Below are 18,584 nucleotides of genomic sequence, written 5' to 3'. Positions count from 1 at the left end.
TAATAATAGAAAACTTCCCAAATTTGGGGAGGGAGTTGAACATCCAGATCCATGACACCCAAAGAATCACAAATAGGCTCAACATCAAGAGGTCTTCAGTTAGACACATTATAATCAAATTGCCAAAAATAAAAAAGAATTTTGAAAATAGGAAATGATTCATCACATACAAGGGACTCCCCCCAACCCCTGTAAAACTGTCAATGGATTTCTTAGAAGAAACCTTGCAGCAGAGAGAGAGTGGTATGATATATTCAAAGTACTGAAAGAAAAAAACTGCAAACCAGGAATACTATACCCAGCAAAGTTGTCCATCAGAAATGAAGGAGAGATTAAAAATTTTCTAAGACAAGCAAAAGCTCAAAAGGGGTTACATCACCATTAGAGTTGCTGTATAAGAAATGCTAACGAGTTTTTCAAGTGGAAATGAAAGGATACTAGTTAGCAACATCAAAATATATGAAGGTATAAAACTCACTGGTAAAAGTAAGTATATGGTCAAACTCAGAATACTCTGAATGTAATAGTAGTACATAAATCACTTTTAACACTAATATAGAAGTTAAAAGATAAGAGTATTAAAAATAATAGAGGTACAATAGTGTGTTAATTGATATACAATATAAAAACATGTATGACATCAGTAACAAAAATGTGAGGGAGCAGAGAAGTAAAAGTGTGGAGATTTTTATGTGATTGAAGTTAAATTTGTTACAAATTTAAAACTATAAGATGTTTTATGTAAGCCTCATGCTAATCAGAAAAAAAATGTGTAGTAGACAAAAGATAAAGGAATGAAAGCAACCAGTATAAAAATTCAACAAATCGCAAAAAAAGACAGCTAAAATAGGAATAAAGGAACAAAGGAATTGCAAAACAGAAAACAGTTAACAAAATCACAATAGTTATTACCTGTTAATAATTACTTTTAAGTGGATTAAATTATCTAATCAAAAGACATAGACTAAATGGATTAGAAAATAAGATCCAGCCATATGGTGCTTACTAGAAAGTCACTTTACATTTGAGGAAGCACATAGGCCAAAAGTGAAGAGATGGCAAAAGATATTCCATGCAAATGGTACCCAAAGACAGCAGGGGTATCTTGTATCAGACAAATAGACTTAGGTCAAAAATTATCGTGAGACAAAAATGATTATTATATAATGATAAAAAGGGGTTAATTCATCAAGAGAAAATAGCAATCATAAAACTATATGCACTCAACATCAGAGCACCTAAATATATAAAGCAAATATTAACAGAGCTGAAGGAAAAAATAGAGAGCAATAAAGTAACAGTAGGAAACTAATAGCTCACTCTCAACAATAGACAGATCATCCAGAACAGAAAATCAGTAAGAAAACAGTACCCTTGAACAATGCTAAAGACCAAATTGGCCTAACATTCTGTCCTACACACCAGAAGACACATTCTTCTCAAATGTTGAATTATCCAGGATAGATCAGATGATAGGCCACAAGTCTTAGCAAATTTAAGAAGATTAAAATTATATCAAGTATCTTTTCCAAGTGCAATGATATGAAACTACAGATCAGTAATGGGAAGAATATTGGAAAATTAACACACTCTTGAACAATCAGTGGATCAAAAGGGAAATCAAAAATATCCTGACACAAATGCAAATGGAAGCATAATATACCAAAAATTAGGGGATGCAGTAAAATCACTTCTCAGAGGGATGTTTATAGCAAAGTTTTAACAATAAATATACATTAAGAAATCTCTCAAATAAACAACCTAACCATATACCTCAAGAACTAGAAAAAGAAGAAAGATATTAAGCCCAAAAGGAAGGAAGTAACAGAGATAAGAGTAGAAATAGAGAATATTTACAAAACAATAGAAAAGATCAATAAAACTGGACTTGATTTTTTGAAAAGATAAAAAAAATTTTTAAAGATTTTATTTATTTATTTAACAGAGACACACAGAGAGAGGGAACACAAGCAGGGGGAGTGGGAGAGAGAGAAGCAGGCTTCCCGCCGAGCAGGGAGCCCGATGTGGGGCTTGATCCCAGGACCCTGGGACCATGACCCGAGCCGAAGGCAGACGCCTAATGACTGAGCCACCCAGGCATCCCTTAAAAGATAAAATTGACAGTCTTTTAGCTAGACTAAGAAAAAAAGACTCAAAATCAGAAATAAAAGAGGGGAGACATTATAGCTGATACCACGCGAATACAAGGGACCATAAGAGACTACTGTGAACAATTATATGCCAACAAATTAGATAAACTTGAAGAAATGGATAAATTTCTAGAAACATACGACCTCCCAAGACTGAATCTGAAAACTAGTAAGGAGATTGAATCAGTAATCAAAAACCTCCTTGGGTTTTGGAAAAGCCTAGAACCAGATGGCTTCACTGGTGAATTCTACTAAACATTTAAAGGAGACTTAAATTCCAGTCCTTCTCAAACTCTTCCAAAAAATTGAAGAGAGAACATTTCCAAACTCATTTTATGAGGCCAGCATTACTCTGATACCAAAACAAGACAAAGACACTATCAGAAAATAGAATACCAGGCTTGGGTGGGGGGATGGGTTAGCCTGGTGATGGGTATTAAAGAGGGCACATATTGAATGGAGCACTGGGTGTTATATGCAAACAATGAATCATGGAACACTACATCAAAAACTAATGATGTAATGTATGGTGATTAACATAACATAAGAAAATAAAATTTAAAAAAAAAGAAAATAGAATACCAGGCTTAATATCCATGATGAACACAGATGTAAAAATACTCCAAAAAACATACTAGCAAACCAAATTCAATAGCCCATTAAAAGGATCATACACAATTGTCAAGTGGAATTAATACCTGGGAGGCAAGGATGGTATGCAGATCGGTAAATGGGCTATACCACATTAAAGAATGAAGGATAAAACTCATGATCATCTCAATAGATACAGAAAAAGCATTTCACAAAATATAACATCCATTCATGATTAAAGAAATAAATTAGAGAAGAAATGTACCTCAACCTACTAAAGGCCATATATGACAAGCCCACAACTAACATCATACTGAATGGTGAAAAAAGCTAAAGTCTTTTCCTTTAAGATCAGGAACAAGACCGTGGTGCCCACTCTTGCCACTTCTATTCAACATAATAATGGAAGTGCTAGTCAGAGCAGTTACAAGAAAAAAAAAAAAAAAGAAAATCATCCAAATTAGAAGTAAAATTGACTCTGTTTACAGACAACATGATCCTATATATTGAAAAAACCCTGAAGACGCCACCAAAAAAGTCATTAGATCTAATATATAAATTCAGTAAAGCTGTAGGATGCAAAATCAACATACCAAAATCAGTTGCATTTCTATCCGCTAACAACAAACTATTTGAAAAAGAAATGAACAATCCCATTCACAAGAGCTTCAAAATGAATAAAATACTTAGAATAAATTTAACCAAGAAAGTAAAAAAAACTTTACACTGAAAACTAAAAATCATTAGTGAAGGAAATTGAGAAAGTCACATATAAATGTAAAGATACCATCTTCATGAATTGGATGAAATAATATTGTTAGAATGTCCATACTATCCAAAGCAGTCTTCAGATTTGATAAAATTCCTATCAAATTTCTGATGGCATTTTTCACAAAAATAGAAAAAACAATCCTAAAATTCATAATGGGGGCGCCTGGATGGCTCAGTCAGTTAAGCATCTGCCTTTGGCTGCGGTCATGATCCTGGGATCCTGGGATCGAGAAGCCCTGTGACTGGCTCCCTGCTCAGCAGAGAGCCTGCTTCTCCCTCTCCTTCTTCCACTCCCCCTGCTTGTGCTCTCTCTCTTTCTGTCAAATAAATAAATCCTTAAAAAAGAATTCATAATGAATCTCAGAAGATTTTGAATAGACAAAGCAATCTTAAGAAGAACAAGCTGAATGCATCACAGTTCCTGATTTCAAAAAATATTACAAGTCTTCAGTAATCAAAACAGTATGGGAGATGCCTGGGTGGCTCAGTTGGTTAAGTGTCTGCCTTCAGCTCAGGTCATGATCCCAGTGTCCTGGGATTGAGTCCAGCATCAGGCTCCTTGCTCAGCGGGGAGCCTGCTTCTCCCTCTGCCTGCTGCTCCCCCTGCTTTTGCTCTTTCTCTCTCTGACAAATAAAATCTTAAATAAATAAATGAAAGAAAAATTAAAAAATCAAAGCAGTATGGTACAGGTATAAAAAGTAGACATGTAGATCAATGGAAATAAATACATGCATTTATGGCCAGCTGATCTTTGACAAGAGTGCCAAGAACACACAATGGGGAAAGGATAGTCTTTTCAATAAATGGTGTTGGGAAAACTGGATGTCCATATGCAGAAGAATGAAATTGAACCCTTATCTCACACCATATACAAAAGTCAACTCAAAATGGATTCAAGACTGAAATGTAAATTCTGAAACTGTAAAACTACTAGAAGAAAACAGGGGGAAAGCTTCTTGACATTGGTCTTCACAGTGATTTTCGGATCTGACCCGATAAGTACAACTAACAAAAGCAAAAATAAACAAGTGGAATTACATCAAACTAAAAAGTTCCTGCATAACAAAGAGGAAAATCAAGAGTGAAAAGACCACCTACAGCATAGGAGAAAATATTTGCAAGCAGTATCTGATAAGGAGTTAATATCGAAAATATGTAAGGAAGTTGAACAATTCAATAGCAAAACAAATAAACTGCTTTAGAAATGGGAAGAGGACCTGAAGAGACTTTTCTCAGAAGACATACAAAGGGCCAACAGGTATATGAAAAGGTGCTCTTCATCACTGATCATCAGGGAAATGCAAATCAAAATCACATTGAGGTGTCCCCTCACACCTGTTGGAATGGCTATCAAAAAGACAAAAGATAGACTCCAGGTAAAGATGGCAGAGCACAGTTACAGCTTTTGGCTGACTGCGTTCAGCAAATGTAAACTTATCCGGATTGAATATGCTTTCACTGCTGTAGCTGGAGAAGCCCCTCCAGTGGGAATTAAAGCTGCAAATAGTGTGGTATTAGCAACTGAGAAGAAACAAATCCATTCTGTATGATGAGCAAGGTGTACAAAAAGTGGAATCAATCAGGCTTGGTGTATAGTGGCATGGGCCCAGATTACAGAGTGCTTGTGTACAGAGCTCAAAAACTAGCTCAGTGATACTATCTCGTTTACCAAGAACCCATTCTAGCAGCTCAGCTGGTATAGTGATGCAAGAATATACTCAGTCAGGTGATGGTCATGCATTTGGAGTTTCTTTACTAATTTGTGGTTGGAATGAGGGGCAACTGTATTTATTTCAGTCAGATCCATCTGGAGCTCACTTTGCCTGGTAAGCCTCAGCAATGGGAAAGAACTATGTGAATGGGAAGACTTTCCTCAAGAAAAATAACAAAGACCTGGAATTTGAAGATGCATTCATATGGCCATATTTACCCTAAAGGAAAGCTTTGAAGGGCAGATGACAGAAGATAACATAGAAGTTGGAACCTGCAGTAAAGCCAGATTTAGGAGGCTTACTTCAACTGAAGTTAAGGATTACTAGGCTGCCATTAGCATAACGAAGTGATTGGAAAATCCAGAATTTCAGATAATCCTTTTTCTTAACCATGTTTAAAGTATGTTTTGGTTTGCAGGCTTTTTGCATACTTATTTCTACATGGCTTAATGGACTGATGTTTTTTAAATGACATTCATAAATCATAATAAACTGTTAAATCAAAAAAAAAAAAAAGACAAAAGATAACCAGTGTTGGTGAGGATATGGAGAAAAGGAAACCCTTGTACATTGTTGGTGGGAATGTAAATTGGTACAACCACTATGAAAAACTGTACAGAGGTTCCTCAGAAAAGTTTAAAAACTACCATATGATCCATTTCTGGGTATATATCCAAAGGAAACAAAATCGCTATCTCAAAAAAATATCTACACTCTTACATTCATTGCAGTATTATTCTCAGTAGCCAAGATATGGAAACAACCTAAGTGTCCATTAACAGATGAATGGATGTTGCAGGGGGGTGAATAGATGGATATTTATTTCTGGTTATCCCCCCAGTTCTCTATTTTTTTCTTACAATTTGTTGAAAACCTAGGTTGTTTGTATTCTAGTTTCCTCTGCCTGCATGCATATATGTGATGCCATTTACCTTGTTTCTCTGTCCCATGTAATTCCTAAAAACTAGTAATCAAATCAAGAGGCTTGACCTGATCCAGTTCACATTTTTTTGTAAGAATTCTTTATAAATGGTAATATTTTGGACTTCAGTTTGTAGGCACATAATATGTGATTATTTCTGATGTTAGCATCTTTCTGATCTTATCATTTGTTGATCATTGCCTAGATCTTTCATTTCATGAGGAACTTTATCAGCCAAAGTTGAAATAGGAAAAAAGAGCCAAAGTATTATGGAAATTAAAGACCTTATATATTCCCTCTGACACGTATTGACCAGATAATATTCGCAGTATTTGATTAGCAGGATTGAAAAAATGGAAATTTTTAAAGATAGGAATAAAAATTAGCAATATATTGAAGCAATATACGTTTGAAGGTTGGGTCACCCAGTAATCCATTGTTGAGAAAGTTCAAGAAATATAACCTATTTAAACTGATAAAACAAGAGGCTTATAGAACTAGAAGTTTATTTTTTTTTAAATTTTTAAGTCATATAACAGGAAAATATGAAATAGGTCTTATTGTAATTTAGTAATATAGACAGCTAATGTGTCTTCTATGGAGTTGATTGAAGTAATAAAGGAATTTTGATCATTACCTACATCACCTTCCTTACCATTAGCTTCAGTTTATCCCCTTGAAGTCTTTGTTACACAGTGATTCTCACTGTTAGCAAAATTTGAAAAAAAGTTTCACAGAGATTTTCTTGGTGAGTGGTAACAGTTCAGTTTATTAGATGAGATTGCTAAATTGGTTGTATTTGCCTGGGATAATACAACGTTATGAAACTACATAGTTTAAGTCTACAGTGAAGAGTAATGGGTCGGAACAAAGAATACAAAAGTCTATACTATAAAACATAACTTCTTGACTTTCATTACAGATCATTAAGTTTAAAGGTTCCTTTTGTTTTTTTAATCAGTTCCTCAGAAGAGATATCACGTTGCCAAGAAATGATTCAGAAACTTCAAAACATATTGGAGTCTGAGAGAGAGAACTGTGGATTTGTCAGTGAACAAAGGCTGAAACTTCAGCAAGAAAATGAACAGTTACAGAAAGAGACTGAAGATTTAAGAAAGCTTGCTCTCGAGGCTCAAAAAAAAGCCAAATTAAAGGTATTTTGAAGACTAGTTAGAGTTAAATGTGTACTTGTGAAAGTCAAAATATAAAAAGTGTTTAGAGAGACCCAGTAAAACATTTTTACGGCCTTTTTTTGTTTTTTGCCTTTTCATCAGATAGCATTAAATCATAATGCAGAGCATTAACCAGTCTTTTTTGTATTGTAGAATTTGGCAAGCGTACTTGAAAATGATTGCTTTCACTATCCACACACACAGAAAATTCTTTGCAACCATGAAATACACTGATATTCCTGCCAAAGCAATTTAAGCAGTGCTAGCAAAACTATAGATTAGATAACTTTATAGACTACCATCCTCTCTTCTTCTATAATAGCCTCTTAAAAATTGAAGTCTAAAACTAGCTTTATAGAGGATGCTACATCAGTACGCTCTGAGAACCTCTCATATGTAGTCTAAAATTTCCATGCTAGGAGGAAGGCAAGGGACAAAAGTCTCCTTTAGAAAAAAAATTCTCCTTTATTGTCACTCTCTTTTCCTCCTTCCTCATGCTAATGTTTAACATGCTTTGACAATAGGAACAAGATAACCTGTTTAAGGGAGTTTCAAGAAGCACCGATATTATCTTCACCATGTTCCTTGCCTTACCCCATTCCATGCAACTTTAAAAGTTGTCATTAACTCTTTATGATAAAGACCTATATCTTCCAGTTTCATAGAAAGGATATGAGGTGGCAGTATTCATGTTTCACTTTGTTTTTTGTTGCTCTATACTCATAAGAAGTCACATTCCAGTCTAATTCATATCAACACATTTATTGAATGCCTCCTACTGCAAGCATCAAACATTAGTTATTTATAAAAGCTTGAACTCTGAAAGAGGGCCTTATATCATACAGAGAGGTTTCTACTTTATGCTTTAGTCTGTGGGGATTCAAGACTTGATATAAAGCTATAGTAATTAAGACAGTGTGCTATCAGTATAATAATAATTAGCTTGATCAATGGAACAAAACAGAGTCCAGGAACAAACCCGTTCTTCATAATCACTTCATTTGTAACAAAAGCACCACTGTAGTTCAATATGGAAAGAATTATCTTTATAATAAATGATGCTAGATCAGTTGGGTCCATATTTTAAAAATAAACCTTGACCCCTATATCATACCATACATTTAAATTAATTTGAGCTGCCTTGTAGACCTAAATGCAACATATAAAACAATGGAGCTTCATAGAGAAAATCTTCATGATCTTGGGTAAGAAAGAATTTCTTAATGAGAACACAAAAGCAATAATCATAACATAAAGATTAATTGGATTTCATTAAATTAATATTATTGAGTCATCAAAAGACACCACAGTACAATGCTGACTCTGGTTTGCCAGTTTTGCCTATTAAAAATCACAATCTAAATTGTCAAAAAAAAAAAAAGATACCATTAAGAGAGTGAAAGTGAAATAAAGTATAATACAAGAAGTATTTGTAATACATAAAATATAGATAATACATGTGTAATATAATACATTTATAATACAATAATATATAAATATGCATTTATATATATAATACAAACAAAAAAGGACTAATATTTAGAATATAAAAACTGTTACCAATTAATAATGATAAAACCACAATTAATAAGGAAAAAACAAGCACCTTATTTCCAAAAATGGGCAAAAAACTGAAATATGCACTTCACAAAAGAGAATATATGAAAAAATGTTCAACTGCATTATTTATCAACAAAATATAATTAAAATTACAATGAGGTACCACTGCATACTTACCAGAATGGCTAAAGTTCAAAAAAAACTAAGAGCATCAAGTGTTGACAAAGATAGATGTAAAGCAACTGGAACTTCCATACAATACTTTGGGAATGTAAGTTGATATACCAGTTAGCAGTGTCTTTTAAAGTTGGACATACATACATACAATGCCAAATAATGCTGGCTTCATACCCACAGATATGAGTGCTTATGTTCATGAAAACACGCATATAAGAATATTCATAGAAGTTTTAATCCTGTCAAAAATTGAAAATAACGCAAATGTCCATCCACATGAGATTACATAAATAAATGGTGGTGTACTCAAATCATGAAATAGATAGCAGGAATAAAAAAGAATGAACTATGTCTATAAGTAATAATGGATGAGTCTCACAGACCTAATGTTGAACAAAGAAGCCAGACATAAAAAAGCTCATAGTCTATTAATTTCATTATATAAAAGTGAAGAATAGGCATAATTACCTACGAGGGTGAGATCAGAATAGCAGTTACATTTTCGAAGGGCAAGTAATGATTAGAAGGGCATATGAGGGAGCCTCTGGGGGGGCATCTAAATCAGGGTGGTGACTCTGATATGTCAGGATATTTGTAAAACTTGAGTTGTACCCCTAAGATTTATGTAGTACATTGTAAGCAAAAGGTAAATCTTGGCAAAGGAAGGTCAGTAGGATTGTAGCTAAAACAAGAATAGTTTTGAGTTTGATGCTTGTGGAAGCTGGGTGATAGGCATATAGGGATTCGTTGTAATATTCTGTTTTGTGTATGCTTGAAAGTTCTCATACTAAAACATTTCCATAATAAAATAAGTCCGTGTACTTTGGTGAAAAAATGTTATATCTTTCTCTTATATTTTAAATTTCATATTATAAATTTCATATGGATTAATAACTAAAAGCTACTAGTGAAACTATAAAACATTAGTAGGAAATGTAGGCAAATGTATAACTGATAGATGAAAAAGAACTTTCCTAACAAAACAAAACCAAAAAAAAAAAAAAAGGAAGAAATTGCAAATGAATATATTAATAGATTTAAATATATAAAGTTTTTAAATATTTAGAACCATTTTTTAAGTGTTTAGAAAAGAAATAACTGGGGGAAATAATTTTAGTAAATATATTAAAAGACAAAAACCATATAAGGAGCTTTGAGAAATATTAAAGAAGAATATTTGTAACCTATAAGAAAAACATGTATGAGACATGAACAGAACTCACAAACTAAGGAAACAAATTGCTAATGAACAATTTTTAAACTTTAAACTCACTGTTGATTAACTGCATGGTTACCAGTGTGAGTAAATGTGCAGCTGAGAGTTTAAAATGGTACAGTCTCTAAAATTTGTTCATAAGAAAATAATTAGAATATTTCATAATTTAAAAAATTCATTGCAGCATTATTCATAATAACAAATTAGAGACAACCTCTCTAGAAATAAAGGAACAATGAAATGGTACATCTATACAATACTTTGAGTCATCATTAAAAATTGTTTCCAAATAATTTATAATGCTGTTATATTGCTGTGTTCTAGGTTTAAAAATAATAAGAAAAACTTCTGAATATATATTTATATATATATTGCAATTCTATATACACTAATCTAAATTCTAAAATTCATAAATAAAAACAATTATGTAGAAGTAGAGGTGGTTATCTCTTGAATTGTAGATTACAGAGACCTTACATTTGTTTTTAATTTTTTTATTTTCCATTATTTTACAATATACATCTGTTTTGGGGTTTTGGTTTTTATAATGGGGAAGAGACGAATCAATGACTTTCCCTTACCTGGTACTACATTCTATCTATCTTTAACAGTTCAGGATAGTAATTGATATTTTAGAGAACAAAGGAATGACCAAAAGTTTATCTATACATGTCCCACCAAAACTGCTCCCTTTTTGCCAAGTCTGCATCTAGCTTAAGAATTATTGGTAAATAAAGGGCAGAACCTCTTAACTAACTAGATAGCTGTAAATTCTATTTTATAAAGGAGAATCACTGTCAGATAACTGCTGCTTTGTAGCTGATTCCTTCTTTGCTAACATAGGAAACTAGTGCTACACTTCGCTGCTTTTCTTCCCCTTGAAAAAGAGTGTGATCTTCCATAGACAAACTGAAAGGAGCCAAAAAGATTAAGACAGTTGGATATTGAGAGGTCAGTTGGCTGAGAACCTTATAACTTATTATATGAAACTTTCATTTGATCTTAAGGCTACTGCATTCCTTTCAGCCCTAGCTTTCCCCTTTTCTAACTTCTCTGTTCTTTCTGCCAGGGCTCTCCATTTCTTTGTGTCTAAATTCTCCTCATAAGTACATAAAATTAGGAAATGGATAGTTTTAGTATTCCAATCTCTTTGTGTGAGTGGTTCTCTGCAGAGGAAGAACACAAAGGAAAAAGGGAGGGAGACCATAAATCCTTTCTTCCTACCAATACACCGAATTTAATCATCAGTTGCATTTTTGTTGTAGGAGACCTGGTTGTAGCCCAGAGTCTTCCAACATCACTGCCGGCCTGTCCAGTTTAACAACTGGAATTTTATCAGCTAAAGGATCTGGGGTGTGTTTAAAGACTAAATTTTGATACCAAAAAGCCATCATTCACTCTGTCTACACAGTGTTTTGATGACTTTACTATGTTTCGGGTGCTGAAGATACAACGAAGACATGATCCCTCTGACCCAGCCCCCTCCTTAAAAACATAATTATTGCATGAAGATGGGCAAACTTTTAACATACATTTACAAACTAATAAATGCACTTTAGGAAAAACTTAGGGCCCTGTAGGAGCTTATAACAGAGGGACCTGATTTTGTCTAGATAGAAGCAATAATTGAGCTAAGTTTTAAAAGTTGGTGGGGGCACCTGGGTGGCTCAGTCGGTTAGGTGGCTGCCTTCAGCTCAGGTCATGGTCCCGGGGTCCTGGGATCGAGCCCCGCGTCGGGTTCCTTGCTCAGCGGGAGGCCTGCTTCTCCCTCTTCCACTCCCCCTGCTTGTGTTCCCTCTCTCACTGTCTCTCTCTGTCAAATAAATAAATAAAATCTTTAAAAAAAAAAAAAGTTGAATACAAAAAACTAAGGCAAGCAAGAGGGGTAAGATTATTCCAGGCACAGGGAACAACATGTGAAAATGAGCCAAGAATGAGACAGCATTGTGACAGAAACAAAGAAAGAGTAGGTAATAGTGGCATAACACAAGCTTGTAGAAGTAGGCAGAGACCAGGTTATCATGAAGGACCTCAGAACAAGGCTTGTCAAATTACAAATAGGTTTTCCAAGAGGAAATGGGGAGGCTGACTTCTAAAACTATATAGATGCATATATCAGTTTTTAATATATATGTGAGAAAGACAAAGACAGAAACACACAATTCTGCCTAACATAACCATGGCTTCTCCAAAGTTGAGATTGAGGCAGAGAAGGAGAAGGAATATATTCAAATCTAAATTTATAGAATCCAATAATAAAAAAATTAGTAAAGTAGCAGGAGTCAGGGGGCCTCAGGAGGCTTTAGTACAGTACAGAATTAATAAATCCACAGTGGTTTTTCCCAGTATTTAGGGCCAGTATTTAGAAAGTCTTAAATTTCTACTTGTGTACTATTTGAGAAAGAAAATTTAAGCAATTTAGGAAACACATTGCATTTAAGCAGAAGTAGTAAGAACAGTGTGTTTGCAGTTTACCCCACAAACCATGCATTTTGCTCTTGTTGGGTTTTCCTTGGTGTTGAGAAAGTTGAGTCCCTGATTCATCCTTTTTTGATTTTGAAAGTAGCCATATTTAATGAATTATTAGAAGCTATACCAGCTGTAATGATTTTTAAAGCACATTACTTTAAAATACCACAAGATATTCTTTATAATATTTCTTTAGTAAGATAAAGATGGCCCTAGAGTACAACAAAGAACTTCTTCTAGTGACTATTTTCTCAGTTGCCTCCAGGATGGTAATAGGTAGTTTCATTCTAGATGCATGCAAGAGAAGGCAATTCATTACATACATTGAATGCCAGAGAGCATTAGGGCTTCATTTTCTCCCTGATCCCCAGTCAAGAAAACTTCTAGAGTATCCAAAGAGCATTTACTTATATGTTTATTCTGCATTAGGGTATTTTTACTATAATGACATAAATTACCTAGAGATAATGGAAGATATTTCCATATGAGATTCTGAAAATCATTAGTCTTTTTTTCCTGAAAACAAAAAGTATTTATATCATAACTGAAGTGGTAAAGGACTTCTTGTATATGATTTTCTTTACAAAACCCTTTGAAAGACAATTTGAAATTTAGTATAAAGTGACTTGAGATTTTGAGTTGTTGAGCACATCAAGGTGCCAAGAGGGTGGTGCACTTGGGGAGGTTGTAGAAGCTCTGTAATTTTTTTAATGGCTTGAGTAAAAAACTCTCAGTTACTGACAGAATGAATATTTTCCATGGATTCTGGCAACAGAAGTTAAAGTAGATAATAAGAGCGGTTTATATTAGATAGTTTACTTTTTTCCTATTGGCAGTTAAGGTGTTAAAGAAAGTGTTGCAAAAAAATTGTAGTCCATCATAATTTTTGTTTCACTAAATTTATATTGTACTATAAATGTATATATATATATATAATTACATATAAATATATAATTAATATAGGATAAGTCTTCATTTGTGATGAAGACATAAACTTAATTTTTATATAGATTTCTCATCCAAACATTTCTGTGCCTCAAACAACACAATGAATGATTTCTTTTGTGTATTATCATTGATCAGTATATCTCCTATAATAACAGAAAAGAAAAAGAAGATACTGTGTTCATTTTATTCCTTAGATCAGTACAATGGAACATGAATTTTCAATAAGGGAACATGGATTTGAAGTTCAACTGAGAGAGCTGGAAGATAGTAATCGAAATTCCACTGTTGAACTGAGGCATCTCTTAGTGACTCAACAGAAGGCGGCCAATAGGTGGAAAGAAGAAACAAAGAAACTTACTGAAAGTGCAGAAATTAGAATCAGTAATCTAAAGTAAGTCCACTATTAATTGTTTGATACATTTTACAGAATAAATTATTTAACATTTAATGGTCCTTGCCGTAATCTTCTTGTAAAAATCTTATATTTTTATTAAGCAAATATTATTGAACTGCTGTGAAAAATATTAAGCATTGTAAACCGAAACTCATACTATGTATTTTTGTAAATTTTATGCATATTCCACAAAATATAATGATTTTTGTTGGACATAGCAGTTTAGAATCTTAGTACTCTTTGCATATAGGCATAGCATAATAATGTTTTATGGTTGGGCAGCAGAATCTGATTGATTTGCAAAGCCTAAAGTATTTGCTCTGTGGCCCTTGGAGAAAAGGTTTGCTGACCCCTGCCCAGAAAGTACTTGAGCTTTTAGGCTGAATGCAATGGGATGCTGTGGAAGGCTTTGAGCAAAGTAATATGATCAGGCTTAAATGTTCAACAAATCAGTTTGATTGCAGTTTGAAGAATAGACTCTAGAGGGACAAGGGTAGAAGGGAGAAGGTAGGCGAGTACTGTATAATAGATAGATAAAATGTAACTTGGATTAGATTTTAAAGGGTTGGAGATCATTAAAAAAAAGTTTGAGCCATGTTAAATATGAGCTGCCTAGAAAACATTTAAATCAGGATATCAGCTAGTCAGCTGAGTCTGTAAGTTTGGAGTTCAGGGAAGAGATTGCAGCAGGAGCTATAAATGTGGGAGTCATTAACATACACGTGATTTTTTAAGTCATGGGATGAGAACATGTAGAAATGAAGTCTAGATAAATTAAACTAAGGACTGAGTTCCAAAAGTTAAAGTCTGGAGAGATGAAAATTCCACACTGCAAGAGACTGAGAAAGAATATCCAGAGAAGTAAGAATCATGATAGAATGGTTAAAAAAAAAAAATATTTTTCAGAAGGAGTATAAGCAATAATAATAGGTGATATTTACTTACTAGCACATGTTTGTTGTTCTAAACAACTTACATGCACATAATTAATGTTGACAGCAACCCTACAAAGTGGATAACACTATCATTTACATTTTACAGGTAAAGAAACTGAAGCTGAGGGAGGTTAAGGAACTTGTTCAAAATCACACAGCTAACAAAATGACCAGTAAAGACAGTATGCTCTTAACCATTGTTTTATAAAATGCTACTGAGTGGTTGAGTAAAGTGAAGACAGAGAATGGACCTTTTAGTTTGGCACCCTTTGATGGTCTTTGTTAACCATGATAAGAGCAGTTTTGGTAGAATGCTGGAATAAAAATGTGTTTAGAATGAATTTAAGAGAAGAGAATTTCTGCTTCCGGTTTAATGGTGAGCTAGGTAATTGGAACCTCTACCACAACTAAAAAAATTAGATGAATTATAAAAAGCATCTACTAAGAGCATTGAAGAACTAACAAAAATAATTATTATCAATTTGACCTTATCCCAGGAATGCAAAATTATTAAAACATTAGAAAATAAGTTAATATAATTTATCACATTAACTTTTTTAAAAGAGAAAAATCATAAGGTCTCAACAGATACAGAAAAGGCATTTGATAAAATTAGATATCCACTTATATTTCAAAATAACTCTTAGCAAACGAGGAATAGAATTTCTTTAATTTTGTCAAGGTATCTATCCTAAAGCAAACATTATTTTTAATGGCAAAAAAAATGTTAGTAATTTTCCTTTGAAGATTGGGAAGATAACAAAGAAGTTCGTTATTACCACTTGTATTAATATTTGTATCAGAAGTCCTTATCAGTGCACTGTGGCAAGAAAATGAAATAGAAGGTATACAAACTAGAAAGGAAGGAAGAAGTCATTCTTCACAGACAACATGACTGTATATGTAGTAAGTCCAAAATAATTAATAGATAATAGGCAAATATACAAAAATCAATTGTATTTCTACATATCTGCAACAAATACTTCTAAACAAAACTTTAGTAAAATTTACAATGCATCAAAAAACATCAGATGCTCAGGAATATAACAATGTGTGAGACTTCTACATGAGAACTATGATAGCAGGAAGATTAAAGAAGGCCTAAGTAAATAGAAGTCAAGTTAATTGATCAGAATAGTCAATGTTACGAATTTGTTAACAACCCCCACCCCCCCGCCCAGCCCTCTGTAGATTCAGTGTAATCCCAGACAAAATCCTAGCACATGGAGCAGTATCCAAAATATATTAAGTGAAAAAAACAAATTTTATACAGTACGTATAGTATTCTGCCCTTTAAGAGGGGAAAGTGTTCGTGTGTGTATATGTGTGTACACATATATATACAAGCATGCTATACATACACTACGTTCATATACATATGTGCACATTCTCTTATTAAAAATAGAGAGGTGACCAAAACAATAATTAAAATGGTTCTCTATGAGGAGAGAGAAAGGAGTAAAGGATGAAGGCTAGACTTCTTTGAATGAACCTTGTCTTATAGATATATAGGCTTGAGTTTGAAACTATATAAATGTTCATATAATTATCTTTTAAATTAAATCAAAATTTTTTAAAAAACTAAAAATCGAAAGTAAAATTAAACAAATGAACTTAATTGTGTAGGAAGCTGATGGCTTAACTACACAAATAAATTATTTCAAGTGACATTAAACACAGTAATTAGACTGTATATCCCTAGTGAGATAAATCCTAAGGATAAAAGAAAATGTAAAAAACCATAAATTGCTTTTAGTAGTTATATCATTAGAAATAATATTGGTGTTATTATTCTGAAACTTATAATTACAAGATAAAGGAATTGAGTAATTATAGAAATGCCTTTAAGAACCAAGATTTTTATAATAAGAGGGAAGAAACTCAAATAAAACTTGTATTTCTACATTGAAATTGGGAATATTATCATGGGAACTCATGATGTGTTTTACTCTTAAAAACATGTATTTCCTGGCTCTGTCCACTTAAGGGACCTAAGAGGCAGTGACCAGTATTCAGTTGCAATGAGGTATCCTGAAAGAAACCAGGACTCTAGAGAAATGATTGATTACAGATCTAGGATAGAAAAGTATAATATGAGCCTAGAAACTGTGGAAAGAGCCAAGATGCCCTTCAACAGATGAATGGATAAAGAAGATGTGGTCCATATATACAATGGAATATTACTCAGCCATCAGAAAGGATGAATACCCAACTTTTGCATCAACATGGATGGCACTGGAGGAGATTATGCTAAGTGAAATAAGTCAAGCAGAGAAAGTCAATTATCATATGGTTTCACCTATTTGTGGAACATAAGGAATAGCATGGAGGACATTAGGAGAAGGAAGGGAAAAATGAAGGGGGGGGAAATTAGAGGGGGAGACGAACCATGAGAGACTATGGACTCCGGGAAACAAACTGAGGGTTTTAGAGGGGAGGGGTTGGGGGGATGGGTTAGTCTGGTGATGGATATTAAGGAGGGCATGAATTGCATGGAGCACTGGGTATTACACGCAAACAATGAATCATAGAACTACATCAAAAACTAATGTACTGTATGGTGACTAACATTAAAAAAAAGAGAGAGAGGAAAGAAAAACACTTTGAGGTAGCAAAAGGGGAGGAAGGTATCAAGATTATTTGGGTCATGTCAGAAGGACCCAGGAGCCAACTTAAGTAGGCCCCCTCTGGCTGATGTGGGAACAATTTGAACATCAAAAAGAATATCTGCAGTAAATTGAAACATGTCAAATATATTAAAAACCCATGACTTCAGAATGATATTAAATGAAAAAAAGCCTTTGGTCACCTTTGGAAGATCCTATGGAACCAGCTCTTTCTGAAAAAAGATAAAGAGAAAAATCAGGCTTTTATTGTACCTTTCCTTTACTCACTATACTTCATGAAATGCTTCTTGGCCTTTCCTACTATAATAGCCCTTACTTCACTGATTGGGGAACCAGCATAGGGATTTTGCCAGTTAGTTGCTCAATGTGTCTGTTCTGATTATGCATCCCAGAACCAGGGAAATAAACACAGAATAGGATTATAGACACACTAGTTGTGAGACCTAGGCCGAGACTTCACTGATGACCTGATCTGCATAAACCTCTCCTGGTTGGTGGACCACAGTGCTATTTGGGGTCTCTAGGAATTTTTTCAGCAACAGTGTCCAGTAATCCTGAAAATGTCTGGATTCCTCCTTCCCCACGGCATGGTCACCCGGCTAACTCTTCACAGATCCCTTAGGGGAAGGCCAGGAGGAAGTATATATGGGAACCTACAGCCCCTTTCTTTATTCAAGAGGCTTTGAGTCTGTGAACTGACTCAAGTTTGAGAAATGGTTATATGGCTGTGACACTTTCTTGTAGTGATTCAAGTCAGGTTTGATTCTACTTCTCCAAATCAAATAGTAGACCACCCATCTATTTCAGTTCTAGGGTCACAGTGATCAAAGTAGCAAATCCCAAAGATCTCTGCAGATCAGACTCTCCTGATAACTACTTCAACTTTGCTGCCCATTCTAATAATGATGACCACATTTTCTTTGGAGATTTAAGGCTGCT

General features: G+C 33.9%; 1 protein-coding gene and 1 pseudogene across 8 annotated transcripts in view; both read left to right on the top strand.

Annotated features, from left to right (window-relative positions):
* SCLT1 (sodium channel and clathrin linker 1) overlaps window positions 1–18,584 on the top strand; it is a 202,189-nt gene that overhangs the window by 133,411 nt on the left and 50,194 nt on the right. For all 8 annotated transcript variants that reach the window (XR_013446457.1, XM_078069232.1, XM_078069234.1 and 5 more), the window contains 2 exons: window positions 7,109–7,301; window positions 13,884–14,080. Coding sequence is in view for 7 of the 8 variants with exons in the window: in XM_078069232.1 (XP_077925358.1) it covers window positions 7,109–7,301; window positions 13,884–14,080 (390 nt within the window). In the remaining variant the exon portion in view is untranslated. The remainder of the gene's footprint in view (window positions 1–7,108; window positions 7,302–13,883; window positions 14,081–18,584) is intronic.
* Window positions 4,896–5,576, top strand: LOC118527558 (proteasome subunit alpha type-2 pseudogene; annotated as a pseudogene).

The sequence above is a fragment of the Halichoerus grypus genome, chromosome 3 (genome assembly GCF_964656455.1).
Source record: "Halichoerus grypus chromosome 3, mHalGry1.hap1.1, whole genome shotgun sequence".
Lineage (NCBI taxonomy): Eukaryota > Metazoa > Chordata > Mammalia > Carnivora > Phocidae > Halichoerus > Halichoerus grypus.
The sequence above is the reverse complement of the archived record's forward strand: the minus strand, read 5'-3'. Positions and strand labels throughout refer to the sequence as shown.